The 16,821-nt window shown below is 35.1% G+C and overlaps 1 protein-coding gene across 1 annotated transcript; it reads left to right on the top strand.

The window, feature by feature from the left end:
• Positions 1 to 12,730: 12,730 nt before the first annotated feature.
• Positions 12,731 to 14,065, top strand: LOC109704845 (ena/VASP-like protein). The gene is made up of 3 exons (XM_020225632.1): positions 12,731 to 12,745; positions 13,511 to 13,770; positions 13,912 to 14,065. The coding sequence occupies exons 1-3, from the start codon at positions 12,731 to 12,733 to the stop codon at positions 14,051 to 14,053; spliced, it is 417 nt and encodes a 138-aa protein (XP_020081221.1). The 3' UTR covers positions 14,054 to 14,065.
• The last annotated feature ends 2,756 nt before the right edge of the window (positions 14,066 to 16,821 follow it).

Raw genomic sequence — 16,821 nt, 5'->3', positions numbered from 1 at the left:
TGTTTAGCCTACGGTAGTGGCTTTCATCGTGAGTGGGTCATGTTATTGTACGTTCTTCATCTTGCTACCGTAGTTGGATCCTTCAGGTTACAATATGACTTGTTTAGAGTAGCGATACCTCATACTTGATTGTTTATGATGACTACTCGTTAGTTTTCTTTTCTACTGTGGTTGACTTATATTCTTCATTTCAGTATCTGATTCATGTTACAGTAGCGGCACTGTTCTTGTATTTAGTTCATGATATCGGTTTGCCTAATCTTTTTCCTACTATGGTTGATTACTCGTTTACCTTGCTTATTGTACTCATTGTTTGCCAGTGAATGCGGCTTGCCCTCGTCGGCTGATTGCCCCCATTAGGAAATATATTTATATTACTATATACCGACGGTTTAGAACTGTTCTAGTAATTAGTTAAAGTCGCTGTTAAAATATATTTTTTATATTTCTATTACTATATATCTCAGTACCTTGTGATCTGCTTGTAGTTATGTGATATCATATGTAATTGGAGTTTTGTTGCTTTTTGGTTTTTCCTATTGTAGTGGTTTAGTTGATTCTGGATTTTGATATTGGGTTGATTGGTAGTTGTACACTTAAATCATCTAGTTCACTTGATTGTTGTTCTGTATTTGTGCTCCTACGCCGTGTATGTATAGGGGAGATTCTATCCACATGGACAGAAAATATCCTGTGTGTGTGGTAGGTCTGTGCATGTCTCGGGCAAAGCTTATAAAAAAAAAAATTATATGCTTTCCGTAATTCTGTTTTCAAATTTGGATGAATTTTTCAAAAATTAACTTTCCAAAAGGATCCGGGACGTGACATTCCTACATTTATTAATGATTCGAATACTTTTGATCAGCATGAAAGGGGACAAAAAGAGATAAAATCCTACATATCTGATCATCAGACAAGGCGATACTCATTTTCTTATGAACTCACACTCATATCCTAGCTTTAAAGTGCGTCTTTTACACTATTTGTTACCACTAAGAAATTTGGTTAAAAATATCTAAAAATATAAAAAAGATAAAAATTGTCCGTGTCCTATATTGCTGGAGTCGTCAATTTCCCTACCAAGGGCTTTGCAAATTCCTTCACCGAATTTCAACAAGAAATAAGTTCTTGATTCTAAAAGAGGTAATAAGCATTCTATAAGTTTCTACCTATTTATTATTGAGCTATTTTACTGTACTAGATTAAACAAAAATATTGAGTTTCTTTTCAACTATCTAGGCATAGCAGGCTTGGGTGTTTTTTATTTCCAGCTTGCTTGGTAATTTTTTGTTTCTTTTCTATGTTTCACTAATATCTAGAATTCTTTTAATGTGATATATAGATCAATAAAGAATTCATAGTAAGACTTTGAAAGGAGATTTCTTTTGCTTTATTGGTTGCACTATTTCATCCTTACCATTATAGTTCTTAGATTTGTATTTTTTTTGTTTCTTTTATTGCTTACCGATGAATTATATTAATCTGCATCATTTTTTTTCATATTGCTTAACTTATATGTTTTTTATTTTTATCAATTACTTAGATAAATATATGCCACATTGACATCTTTATAGTATAATTTCATTTTGATAATTTTTGTAACTCTATGAGTTGATAATTTCTTACGTAGACTTTAATTAAGAAAGCAATTGACTAGGTGGAAGAAGTTATCAAAGCAGGAAGAAGTTATCAAAGCACTTTTTACTTGGTTTGTTTCTTTGCTTCAAATTAGTTTTGTGAGAGCTTTAGTCTTTATTTATTTATTTATTTAAATAATTTTAGTTTTTTTTGGTGCAAATGACAACATATTTAAATGATATTATCTTTTTGAACTCTTTGTTAAATTAGTGTTCTCTTTATTGTAGTAATTTCCTAACAAACTTATGAAAATTAAGGAGTGATTATTATTATTTTGATCATAGTTGTTGGTGGATGCTACAACTTCTAAGAATTTTTTTTCATCAGTTTCGTTTTTTTATTGCTAAAGTTAAACAAGAAGTTATTTGGGTTACGCAGTAACTGACAGAGTAGAATTACCATAAACACTAATTAAGTAGTCATATTCCTTCAAGAGGCTAACTATAGTATACAAGTTGTTAGTTCATAGCTATATGAAAATTGAACCTTTATAATTTTTCAGTGAGCCTTATTGAAATAAAAGTAAGTAGCTAAAACTACAATTGTTAATTTCTAAATTTTTTGCATAGTTGTTGTACATTCCTACAAACTTTTCTTTCAATTTTCTTTATATTTTACCGATTGTCCCTAGCAAGTGGCAAAAGGCTTAGTGATTGATACCCGAGGTTCCAAATGTGAATTTTAGTTGATTCACATTTCTAGCTAAGTTTATTTCTAAACAAAATAAACGACGCGAGTAGCATGCTACCTATCTCTCAAATAAAAAAATCTTTACATTCTTTGCTAATTCTGTTTCGTTTCTTTGTCAGTGAAGTTAAACAAAAAGTTATCTGAGTTACATAATAACTGAGAGAGTAAAATTATCAAGAATACTGATTACGTTGTCATATTGTATCAACAGGCTAACTACAATATGCAAGTTGTCATAAAATATATGAGAGCTGAGTCTTTACATTTTAATTAATAGTGAGTCTTATTGAAATAAAAACGAATAGTTAAAACTAACTATTATTTTTTTTTTTTTTATTCATCCAGAATTCTTTCTTTTCGTATTCTTTCTCTGTTCTCTCTTGTGTTGTGTTTTTATTCTAAATGAATTTTAATATATTTGTTTACGTTATTAACCAATCAAATATGATTATTTTTTTTTACGTTTTTATTTGTTATTTAAACTAGATTAAATTTTTTTATACATGAATTATAATAATATAATAATATTTCAACTAACTAGTTTTTATTTCAATAAATTAATTAAATTGGACTATCTTTTCTTTTCTTTTTAATTGAATCCTAATTGATTCATATTTATAGCTATGTTTATTTCTAAATGAAATAAACGAAGTAGGTAGTATACTNCTAGCTACCTATCTCTCTCTCAAAAAAAAAAAACTAACCAGCTTTTATTATACTAGTGAAGTAACCCGCGCGTTGCGGCGGATAGAAATTGTTAAAATAAAAATTTATAAATACTAAAGTACTAATAAAAATAAAAATAAAATATCAATAGTGAATAAAATATCAAAAAATCAATAATGAGTATAATAATTAGTATAAAGAATCATAGTTAAAAATGATTCAATATACATGATTTAAATGAACAAATAATATGAATAGAACAAAACAGTTTAATATAAAAAAAGTAAACTAATGAAAATAGAGAAAAATTCAATATGTCTAAGTATTTTTACAAATATCTCATTAAAGATACTGGCTCACGAAGAACAGTAAAAAAATAAATTTTATTATACTTTAAAAATACTATACCAAAATTTACAAACTAAGTAATAGTTTGCATTGAGATAATTTAAAGGTTTTCAAATTCACCATCAACGTTCTCTCAAAAGTGTCATTCAATCACTTCTCTTATAAAATATAAAGATATAATAATTAATTCAGACTCTTAGCAAGAACATGAATATGCCAAACCATGTATTCGTTTTTGCATTCAAAAAGCCACTGGAAGTAACACAAAATTTTAACTTTGAGCAAAAGAAGTTTTCCAAAATAACACATAATTTTAACTTTGAGCAAAAGAAGTTTCCCATAATTTTAATAGAATAATATATAAAATCTACTAACCATATACAACCATATAGTTAGAAAAAATAAACGAAAATGAAGGGCACTCAAAGACTAAATGTAAATTGAAAAATTGTCAAGAAAAATGCAATACATTCCGTACATTTTGATTAAACCACAATAAGCAAACACAACAATACGAAAATCAAATTTCAAAGCTAAAATTCAAATATTTGGTATGATCCAAGAAGAGAACAATGACAAGTCTTATCATTTCGCTGTGATATACACGTCGTCTAAAATTATTTACTTCTATTCTATACTTCAAAAGGACCTTCATGGCTTTTAGAATGTTGTTTAAATAAGAGCTGAGGTTTATCTTAAGATTTTAATTGTGTCGAAATCAACTACAGAATCAAAAAGTATGATAAAATTCATGATAATATTTCTAGTGTTTGAACTTTAAAGCGATAAGAAGATCTGAGATCTATCGATCAATCAACAAATACTGAGAATTGAGCAGCAAAAAGTGATTAAAATAATAGAAAGTGAGAATTTGATGACACAATTTTGAATTTCTTTGACGCAATCTGTATGATCAGAAGTTTTTACTTCAATGCTTAATACTTTATAAGTGACAGTTCTAATAAAAATGATAAGGTGAAATTGATTAATTAAACAACTTTACACTTACCCAACAACGAAGTAAAAGTGCAACCCACAGATAATCTCTTTATCTCAACTGCTTATCCGAATCCTTAGACCAGCTTTATTTTATTGTGACATAAACTCGGCTATGTCCACGTCTCTCCAGCTTAATATACTATGTCAAATAGTTGAGTAAGTACATAACATGATAGATTAGAAGCGGCATTAGAATGAAAAAGCACAACTTAAAGCACTAAATATTAAAAAGACATTCTAATTGCTTAAACAGTAATACCTCAATTGATCATTTTTTTTTTCTTATGATTGAATCATTACATTAACATTGTAGATTTGATCAATTGGAAAACCAATACATCCCCATCAGCCGACTAATGATTGATGTATAGAGAAGCCTTTCCATCTTCTACTCAAGCCTCTCTTATTGGCAAGGTAAACCGTATCAACTTTTTCATACTCAATTAAAGTGATATTGGAGTCACATTTTCTTAGGTATTTGTCTATAAATTGAGAGGGATGACTCGGTTGAAAAGATATAACTATATTTGATTAGATACAATAATATTACAAACACATTAAAAATTTTTAGAAAAGAATTACAACTCAAAAGGAAAACAACAAAAGAAATCAAAGAAAGAGAAAGAACTACAGAAAAAAAAATTTGTTACATAAATATTATGAAGAATTACTTAAGAGTACTGCGAAAGAAGGATAGCAAATAATAAAGGGTACACCGGAGAGGCTCAAATTCACATTTAACTAACCGAATACAAAGATTCTTTGGTCTTATTCTCTTACCTGATCTAAATCAAATTTCTCTTAAAAATCAATAATGAAGTGACTTTCGCTTTGCAATGAATAGATACTTCTAAAGTAAATTTTAAAAATAATAAACTATCAGTAAAGATAAAAAATAAAATATATTCATCTTTATTAAATAATCTTAAATATACACATCGAGTCCAGAATAACAAAAAATATAAAACTCATCTAAACTAACAAAAAAAATCATAGGAAAAACTCTAAATTAGGCAAAATGTGAATTTTGCATTGCTTTGCATTTGTAGGACACAAAATTTGGAACTATTATCTTTTGACTTGAAGTTAATGCCAGAGCCAAAAAAAGAAAAGAACAAAATAAAATTACTATGAAATTAAATTTTAAAAAGTAATAAATAGAGGCCAAATATGGCCGACTCAATGTACATCTTGATTGGGCAAAACCTAACACAGACTATTTGATTTGACATAAATGAAGAATAATATGTGGCTAGTCAAGGATCATAATGCAGTCTCAAACGATAATTTTATAAATACTCCTTAAAATATAAAATATCATCAGGGTTTAGAATTTAAGTTAATAGTTTAGAGTTCAGAAGAGTATTTGTGACATATTCATACATTTAGAGGGATATTCATAATAAGTTTATGTGTTTAAAGGAGTAATGATGATTTTTCAAATTTTAAAAGAACATCTATGATACTTTTGAATTTATAGGGTTATGTTTGAAATTGCCTCTAAATGTATGAATATGTCACAAATACTCTTCTGAACTCTAAACTATTAACTTAAATTCTAAACCCTGATGATATTTTATATTTTAAGGGTTATGTTTGAAATTGCCTCTAACATTTTAGTTCCCCAACTTTTTTCACGTATCATTATTCCATTCCTAAATTTTCATGTGCCGCAATTTCATTCCTAAATGCTAACCAAAAAATATTTTAACGTCTTAATGCAAAATAACAATTTAAATCCTAATTCATATGCAAAGAATAAAACTTCACTTTACAAAAATAAAGAAAGATAAGATTATAATCTTACTAAAAAAACTAAATTTAGTTTTTGTTTTCTGGACGTCCAGGACTGGGATGTACAATATGAGGTTTTTCTTTAGGGGGGAGGGGAAGAAAATATAAGACTATTCAAATACAAAATACTGTATATTAAAAGTTCTAAATAACTTCAATGGAAAAAAACTAATACCAAAATAACATCTAATATTTTTTATTGCGAGCGCCACATTCATTATTAATTATGTTTTGACTCACAATAAAAATTAAATTATTTCACATATGTTAAATAATAGTTACAGAATTAATTAGTTAATTACCATGTGGCAAGATAAGGATCATGTCGTCTTGCCGCTGGCTGGAGGAGATGAGATCGACTGTGCCATTGATGGTCCAGCAAGGGAGCTTGACTGTGCTGTTGATGGTTTAGCCGGGGATCGACGTGATAATATCGCCAACGATAGCACTCGTGAATCCGCTTGCCAGAGCCGTCTCGAAGTCCCTATTTGTTAGCAGTCCTAAAGTAAAACAAGGGTTTAGCTAATTAAATAAATTAGCATTTATGCCATAAAAATCTTATTACTCCTTTCTTTTGCTTAATGAGAGATCTTACTGTTAAGCAATAGATCCCTCAAACTAATCATCACTTGGACATAATAGGCTTAGTTAGATTCTTCATAGAAGCTTAGATAATAAATTTGGATAATTTTAAATTTTTATGCAGATATTTCATCAAAAATACATAGCAAAATTCTCGATTAAAGCAAATCGAGATCGAGATCGAGATCGAGATCGAGATCAAGAGAGGGGAAAGGGAGACGATGTACTCACCAGATCCTCATCCTCTTCTTCTGATGCTTGAGCGGGGGCTGCTTCTAGGGGGGCTTGCTTCAGTCCATTAGAGCCGCTAGGGTTTCTATCGGCGGATATCATAGTGGCGGCGAAGTTCTCTGGCGAAAGGTGAAAGTACAGGAAAGAAAGGAGGTATCGGGCACGCGCTCACACTCTCTCAGATTATATTAGGGTTATTAGAAGGAAATCGAAGAGGCGGGGAAGGAATCGAAGAGGCAAGGGAGGGATCGAAGCGGCAGTGTCGCACGCGCGCACTCTCCTCTCTCTCTGGTTAGTAGTGTTATTAGGAGAAGATCAAAGAGATGCATGGGAAAGGGATCGAAGAGGCGGGGGAGAGACGGTCGCTTAGGAGGAGATCAAAGAGATGCATGGGAAAGGGATCGAAGAGGCGGGCGAGAGACGGAAGCGACCGAAAAATAAGGAGATGAAGAAGAGGTGGATTAATTCAATTAAGGCCAAACTTAAGGTAATTATGTCACGTGGATTCAATTACGGAAATTAATTGATTTATTATATATAGATATAGATTTTAATGTGCAGACTACATGAAAAAGATACTAGAATTTAATTAATTTATTTTTATCACATTTTAAATATATAAATAAAAAAAATAATTAGTATCATAATCAAATAAATATAGTTAGCATTATTGATTGTATTTTTTTTATTTACCTTTTTTCATGATAAATGACTTTGGCCTAGCTCAAAGTAGGCCGAAGTTGTATATATAACTCAAATTTCGAAACTATTTTATGGTGAACTAAATAGCAAAAGTGATTATTTACAGAGAAAAATACTCTTTTTACGAAAGGGCCCTCAATTGCACTCGAGCTTAATTATTTTGCTTCGCATGTGCTATTTGATTGCCTATACTATAAGTACAATAGATTGTCCTATAACTTGCATCCTCCAAACATTTTTAAGCAAAAGATAAAGGTCTTATCTGAACCAGTCCATGTTTTAAGACGGAGTACCTGGATTCTAAAAATATGAATTTCACAATTTAACATTGCATTCATTTTTCTTTTTAAATTATGCAGAAAATTTTAACAAATTTTGAGTAGATATGACTGTTTCTATCAAAAAAAGAAAAAAAAACTTATCTATTCTATTAACCAATTTCAAAATATTCCATCAAAATAGTCACAAAGACTTAATACACTATATATTATAAAATTAGAAATAAAGTACAATTCAAATTATAATGTTCATCTGTTTGTAAAAATGAAGGCATCGCTGCATTAATTAACTAGGCCAATAGTATGAGAGCTTATGCAATTGTGAATGCACATACAACACAAAATGAAAGAATAATATGGAAAACGAGTTGGGTTTTAAGTTTGAGATATTTCTTGTTTCGTCTTCAGTTGAAGAGTTAGAACTAACTTAGAAGGACAGATCAGCACAGTTAGAAATAAAGTTTTAGCAATCAATCAATAAGAATAATACATTCATAAATGAAAGCACCCTTTTGGATTTCTGGAGATCGCCATTCCATACGAGAAGCTGAATAATATTCCACAACTCAAAACAGTAAAAAAGCCATTGAAACTAGACAAAGAGTGCTGTGCTTTAAACTCCAGAATTTAAACAAAGAGTGCTGAACTTTTGCATTCGGCCAGCACAAAAGTTCGATAGGAATTAGGACATTACTCAATTCAAGCTGTTAGACTTTGCCTCTTCTCTATTGCCAACAAAAGAAAAACAGTATTCCTCATCAACTCATTACCAAAGAACTATGAAGCATAAAAACGGGTGTTCTCTGCCAATTAAAATAGAAAAACAAAGAAGTTTAAGCACATTATCTATGTACTGACTAGAATAAACAGAAAATATTATTCACATGCATAGATCAGCCAACAAACATGCATGCACGTTCATCTGGTACATATATGCACACTCTGTATACCAAAAAAACAGAAAGGTAAAGCAGCACCTGTCTACTAATTAACAATCAGGCACAAGGAAGGGACCTACGACATGGATTCACCATTTCATTATTATAAAAGTAATAAAAAAGCGACAAGACCTACATGAATACATCATCAGGAATCCCATTCCAAACATGGTTACAACACCAATTAACACTCAACAAACAATACAACAATCACTGATTAACGGTTGTAGGAATCTAGCATAAAGTATTTTAACAGATATTCTTTTAACAACAAAAAGAAAACAACTAACCAAATCCAGCACTCTTTACCAAAAAAAGAAAACAACAAAAGAAAAACAGTATTCCTCATCACAAGGCTCACCAAATCCAGCAGGACCATCACCATCATCAGCATCTCCTAGCTAACAGCTAGCCCCTAGTTCAAACTCCTTCATCAACTCATTACCAAACAAATGCATACTGTGAACATCAAAACGGGTGTTCTCTGCCAAAGAAGAATAATTAAAAAAGTTTAAACACATTATCTACGACTAGAATAAACAAAAAACATGAACATGCATAGATAAGCCAGCAAACATTGACGTTCATCTGGTACATGCACACTCAAGTATACCAAAAAAACAGAAAGGTAAACAACACCCGTCTACTTAACAATCAAGCAAGCACATACTTAACAATCAGACACACGAAAGGGACGACATGGATTCACCAATTCATTATTATAAAAATAATAATAAAGCGACAAGAAACCACTAACCCTACATAAATACATCATTAGGAATGTCATTCCAAACATGGTTACATACCAATTAAAACTCAACAAAGATAACCTGCTTCATATAAAATGAACATTTATTGCTAACAATACAGCAATCCCTGATTAACAGCTATAGAAATCCAGCATCAAGTATATATTTTAACAGATATTCTTTTAACAACAAAAAGAAAACAACTAATTAATCATCTTCCTTTAACAACAAAAAAGAAAAAATAGCTAACCCGTCAAAATTTAAAAATGAAAAGAGAATAATCTAGAAAAAAGAGTCAGAAATTGGTTACCTGATATCCAAGTGAACTGAATGGATGTAAACAATTATANAATTAATTTTTTGCACAAAGCTTGTATTGTCTAAAAAATTTTATTAGTATGAGTTTATTTATAAGTATTTTTATTTACCTATATACATATATTATTTATTTATTTAGCTATTTATTTATTTATTTATTATTATTAATTTGTGGGTGATCCTATCCCTGACCAACTGCTGCAGTTGGAACTACGACCAATTTGGATGTAGTTCCAACTGCAGCATTTGGGCCTTCTTGTGCAGTTGGAACTGCAGCAGTTGAACTCAACTACACTAAACCAAACAAAGGAATTGTGGCTGCACGCATGCAGTTGCAAATGCGTACAACTAAACAGCCCCTTAATTTTTTCCTTGGTCCTTCGCTCCTCACCTTCGTCTTCCAACTCCGCTCCTTTTTCTTCCGCCTCTTCGATCCCTGCTACTCCGCATCTTCGATACCGCCTCCATTTCGATCCCGGTTGCTCTCTCTATCTCTCATCTCCTCTCCTCACCGACCCTTTCCTTCGATCCTCTTCGTCCCCTTGACCTCTCCCCTCCCTCGCAACCCTAGCTCTCTCGATCGTGGGGGGTGGCGTGCAGCCATGAAGCTTGTGTTAGAACAAATAATGCATAGGAATCTGATTGCAATTAAAATCTAACTAATTTTGTGATAACAATAAATAAATCAAATTTACAGATGACACAAATATTCCAATAAAAATATGATCTTATCCGGAAGCGTACGAGGCACTGCCCTAAGGCGTATTCCCGTCCTTACGTGCGGGATTAACGCACAGACCCGCGACGGAGAATTCTGTACTGTGTGTGTGGTAATTGAAGTCAGGGCCAAAGGAACGTAGTTCAAGACCTGGTTCACTCCGATTCCTTCTGATGGAAACTATTTACACTAAGTGAGGTTAAGTCTTTTAAAGACATCTCACCCATTGCATAGTATAAAACACCCAGTAAATTTGATTTTAATTCGTAATTTAAAATTTTGAGTTTTGTGGGGGATTGCTGGTGAAAAACTCAAAATTTTGAGTTTGAATTTATTTTATTTGAACTTTAAATTATTTATTATTTATTATTTATGATTCTATTTATTTACTACTTTATTTATTTTATTTTATTTTATTATTTTATTATATTTCTTAATGAGAAAGAAACTACCGGAATATTTTCCGTTCCGTTTCTTCCGCATTACGTTGGGCGGGTTCCGCTTCTTTCTTGTAAGAGAAAAAAACGTAAAATCCTCTTTTCCTTTTTAGGTCTTTTTCTTTTTCTTCTTGCTCAAGATAGAGCAGGTATAAAAGATTTTTAATCATTGGTTAATCTCTATCCAATTTATTCTTTTATCTTTCATTTTTTTGAACATTCCTCTTATCCACTGGGTGTTGAGAATCTCCGTCAACCTCCTTTACGATCGTGCTCGCAGGAGGAGGAATTCCGATCGTACCTTGGGGTGTTATTTCCGGTTAATCCCGCACGTAAGGACGGAAATTGATACGGTCCTACCGTATCAATAGGGATAAACGATCGCTTCGAGGGGATCGAACCTCCTAAAGAATTGAGAAGTAGAGAAGTAGAGAGAAGAGGTAGAAAGAGAAGACAAGATATGAGAAAAAAGAGACAATATTACTTTTTTATTTCTTGTAACTCCGGGTTACATTATATAGAGTCCAAATCCTTAAACTACTCCTAATCATACCTAATAAATTTATTCCCAAACAAGATAACTGCCTATTCCTAAATATATTCCTAAATAACAAGATATTTAAATTTGAACTTGTTTAATAAAAGGAAACTATTAAAAAGGAAAGTTGGGTCGCATCATCTCCTCCGCCCTCGAAAGCCACCTTGTCCTCAAGGTGGAAAATCCTCAAGCTTGTCTAATCCTTTTATATCATCTTCTCTATTTTCATCAGGTTCGGCCTCGATCAAAAATAGTTGCTTTGATTTGCATCGATGTCCGGGTCTATATTTTTCATCACAATTGTAGCAAAGGCCTTGATCTCTTCTTACTTTCGCTTCAGCCGGTGTGAGGCGCTTTATAGGTGGAAGCGTCTCATTAGACATTGGTGTTGTAGAGGCAGACAAAAGAGAAGGCTTAGAATTTATAATACGATGTTGAGCTATCAACTTTTCCTCTTGTAGACGAGCAAGACCGATGGCTGCTGACATAGAAGTTGGTCGGAAGGCTCGGACATCATGCTTTAGGTCCTCCCTCAGCCCACTAACGAAGCAACTTATGAAAAATGCCTCAGTTAGTCCTGAAGTGCGATTGGCTAGCATTTCGAATCGAGCTTGATAGTCACGAACACTCTGAGTAGGTCCTTGTTGTAATTTTGATAATTCACCCATATAATCTTCATACATGGTTGGACCAAAACGAGTGCAGAGTGCTTCTACGAAATTTGTCCACGCTACAACTCCACTGCTTTTCTCAAACCATTGAAACCATTGCAATGCTTCCTTCTCCATATGGTACGATGCAAGTGGAACTTTTTGCGCGTCCAGTATTTGATTAAATTTAAAGAATTGCTCTGCTCGATACACCCATCCAGTTGGATCCTCGCCCTCAAATCGGGGAAACTCCAGTCTTGTGACACGAGGTATCACCATCATAGAGTTCTCCATAGTAGGAATCAATGTTCCTTCCTTGAACGGAGTAGGAAGAAGGGGACGACTTTTATCGGAACTTGCGGCGGATGTATCTTCGGACGGTGCTTGCGGTCGCACATCTATCTTTGTATTCATAGCGATAATTAAATTTTTAAGATCGTTAATAGAATCGCTAATGGATCTTACCTCGGTCTCCAGTTTGTTCAATCGAGTATCAATATTGTTCATTTCCTCCCGTCGTACAAACTCCCCGTCCATCTTTCGTAAGGATTCTTTTTTGGCTCGAGTCAGGACCATACAAGCTCTGATACCAAATGATACGGTCCTACCGTATCAATAGGGATAAACGATCGCTTCGAGGGGATCGAACCTCCTAAAGAATTGAGAAGTAGAGAAGAAGAGAGAAGAGGTAGAAAGAGAAGACAAGATATGAGAAAAAAGAGACAATATTACTTTTTTATTTCTTGTAACTCCGGGTTACATTATATAGAGTCCAAATCCTTAAACTACTCCTAATCATACCTAATAAATCTATTCCCAAACAAGATAACTGCCTATTCCTAAATATATTCCTAAATAACAAGATATTTAAATTTGAACTTGTTTAATAAAAGAAAACTATTAAAAAGGAAAGTTGGGTCGCATCAGAAATACGCCTTAGAGCAGTGCCTCGCACGCTTCCGGATAAGATCAAATCATTATTTGGATATTTACGTTTATCTGTAAGTTTGATTTTATTCTTATTACAAAATTAGTTAGATATTAATCACAATCAGATTTTCGTTGCGGTATTTGTTCTAACAGCTTGCGGGGCTCAGATAGGTGGAGAACGCCCACGACGAGTCGATCTGGGCGGCGACATAGGTCCCTGCCATCGACTCCCGCCCCGCGCTCCTCCTCACGGGCTCACTCGACGAGACCATGAGGCTCTGGCGCCCCGACGAGCTCGCCGCAGCGGCGCCGCCCTCGCGCGGCCACGTCCTGGGCGTTGTCGCCGCCGCCGCCCACCCCTCCGGCTCCCTCGCCGCCGCCGCCGCCGCCTCCCTCNGGCGTTGTCGCCGCCGCCGCCCACCCCTCCGGCTCCCTCGCCGCCGCCGCCGCCGCCTCCCTCGACAGCTCCGTCCGCGTCTTCGACGTCGACTCCAACGCCTCCATCGCCTCCCTCGACGTCTCCCCCCCTCTTCCGAGGTCTGGGGCTTGCAGTTCGACCCCAAGGTAACGCCACCTTTCAATAGATCTCCGTTTCTTTGGATTGCAAAAAAGCAGAAATTCAATCTTTAATTAGTTTCTTTGGATTGCAAAAAAGCAGAAATTCAATCTTTAATTAGTTTTTATTATTCTTCCGATCCGGCATAGCGGCGGCAGCGGCGGTGCTGGCACCGGCGTCGCCCGCGGATTCGTAGGATTACTGGCGGAAGTTTTTCCGCACCGCGGCGGACGCCGACATCTTCCGGGTGATCGAGAAGGCCATCGCGGTCTCCATCGCAGACTTTCCTGACGAGCTCCGCACCGGCGCNTGTTTTTGTTCAAGCTACAACTCATTTTGGCAAAGTATAAACAAAAGATCAAAGATTCTTATACATCAACCGCCATAGATCAATAAAAGCTTCCGGTCTCTTCCAACAGTTGTGTAATCCTAACTAGGTTCACCTTAAAATGGACACATTGTATATGTTTACACATAGCTATGTGCTTTTTGATCTTTCTCTCCCCTTTGTGGGGTCTTCTACCCAAATTGATATTCTCATCAGCAGTACAGTCTATGTCAAGGTTCAGAGTCCGGGTTTTCACATGTTTGCAGAATAGCAATTTTGATAATTGCTGATGAGAATATTGCAGAATAGCAATATTCTCATTAGCAGCAGAACATCTCAAAAAGTAGAATAGAAACTTTATATTCTTCATTAAACATGTCTGAATCATCTTATCTGATTTTCTCACACCTTTTCTTCAGTGTTACTCAAAGCTGATTAAGTAGAATAGAAACTTCATATTCTTTCATAGTTACCTTACTCATGTAAACATCTCAAAAAGTGTTTGACACAGTAACACTAATTAGAAAATGTCATCAATAAAATCAAAACAAATAAAATCAGATTATATGAAAATATTGTAAAAAATAACAAAATGAGAAGAAGAAGAAGAAGAAGAAGAAGAAGAAGAAGAAGAAGAGATGCCCTATTGAAAAAAAAAAATCAGAAGAAGAAGACCTGTTGAAAAAAAAAAAATTAGAAGACCTATAAATTAGAAGAAGGGATGCCCTAAATGAACAAAATTAGAAAAGAAGGAGAAGAAGAAGACCTGTACCTGTTGGAGGAAGGAAATAGGGCTGCCCTTCTCCGGCCATCGCAAGGCGAGGGGCGAGAGGGGCGTGGGGCGAGGGGCGACGGCGGCGGCCGAGGTGATCGTGACTACAAAGGTGGCAGCGCGCGAGATGTGCGTGGAGCGGCGGTAGCCCGTGAGATAAGTGTGGCAGCGGCGGTAGCCGAGACCCACGGCGGCGGCGGCGGCGGCTGAGGTGAGAGCGACAACGGGAGGGAGATGGGCGAAAGCTGTGGAGAGGGCAAGAGGAGGGAGAGGGACGCGCGAGAGGAAGTCGGGCAAGTGGGGAGGCGGCCCGAAAAATGAAGTAAATTTTTTCCAGAAAAAATACTAGATTTTACTTTTACCCTGTTTTTAGGATATAGTTAAACTATATCCTATTTTGTTGGGGTGTTTTTGAAGCATCCAAACACCTTTTAGGATTTTTTTCCTACACCCATAGTATAGTTACACTTTACTCCAAAAAAAAAAGCATCCAAACAGGGCCTAAGACTTAAGATAAGGAAAGATATCACCTTTCCGAAGCCAAACTTGTCGGATTGTTGGTTGTCTTGATTTGTTGACGTTATGCACAGCCTGTTTTGTGTTCTGATCAACCTTAGGTCTTCCTGTTGCTTTTGGTTTTGTCTAAGCTTTTTATTTCTTGGTTGTTTAGTTTAACGACTTTGTGGTCGTTTGATTTGATTGTTTAGTTTAAAGACTTTGCGGTCGTAGGTTGTATTTGTGGACTTTGGGTTTTGGGTTTTATTTGTGGACTTTGGGTTTTGGGTTTTCTTGTGGACTTTGGAGTTTTGGGTTTTATTATGGACTTTGAATTTTTGGGTTTTATTTGTGAACTTTGGTATTCAAGTTGAATCTTTTACTGTTCGATTCGATTCGAATTCATTTCAGTTTAAGTCAAATCCTTTATGATTTGGTTCAGACTGGATCCGGTTCGGTTCGGTTCGGATCGGATCCACTTCGGTTCAAGTCGAATCCCTTATGATTTAGTTCAGACCGAATCCGGTTCGGTTCAGTTCGGATCGGATTCACTTCGGTTCAAGTCGAATCCCTTATGATTTGGTTCAGACGAGATTCTGTTCGGTTCAGTTTGGATCGGATCCACTTCGGTTAAGTCAAATCCTTTATGATTTGGTTCAGACGGGATCCGGTTCGATTCAGCTCGGATCGGATTCACTTCGGTTCAAGTCAAATCCTTTATGATTTGGTTCAGACGGAATCCGGTTCAGTTCAGTTTAGATCGGATTCACTTCGGTTCAAGTCGAATCCTTTATGATTTGGTTCAGACGGGATCTAGTTCGGTTCAGTTCGGATCGGATCCACTTCGGTTCGAGTCGAATCCTTTATGGTTCGGTTCGGATTGGATCCACTTCGATTCAAGTCGAATCCTTAATGGTTTGGTTCAAGTCGGATCCACTTCGGTTCAAGTCGAATCCCTTATGATTTGGTTCAACCAGGATTCGATTTGGTTCAATTTGGATCGGATCCACTTTTGTTTAAGTCAAATCCTTTATGATTTTGTTCGGACCGGATCCACTTCGGTTTAAGTCAAATCCTTTATGATTTGGTTCAGACCGGATCCACTTCGGTTCAAGTCGAATCCTTTATGGTTCGGTTTAGGCTGACCCGACTTGTAATTGGTTCGACTTGGCTTGGCTCGAACCTCATGTGCTTTTGTTTGAGTTGAACCCAGTATATGCTTTGGTTCAAATTGACTTGGAACCGCTTTGTGGCTTAATTCGATTTGAACTGACTCGTGGTTCGGTTCAATGCCATATATGTGGTTTAACACTTAGGCTTGGTTCACCGTTATGAATTTGGCTCACCATTTTAGACTTGGTTCACCAACTTGGTCTTTAATTTTGTCACGCCTCGCAACCGCCACTTTGGCTGGTTCGGGCACGTCGAACATACGCCGAACGGACAGCACCTCCCCTGTCCGCC

This window comes from Ananas comosus, unplaced genomic scaffold (assembly GCF_001540865.1).
Source record: "Ananas comosus cultivar F153 unplaced genomic scaffold, ASM154086v1, whole genome shotgun sequence".
Lineage (NCBI taxonomy): Eukaryota > Viridiplantae > Streptophyta > Magnoliopsida > Poales > Bromeliaceae > Ananas > Ananas comosus.
Note: the sequence above shows the minus strand (reverse complement) of the source record. Positions and strands in the feature narration are given on the sequence as shown.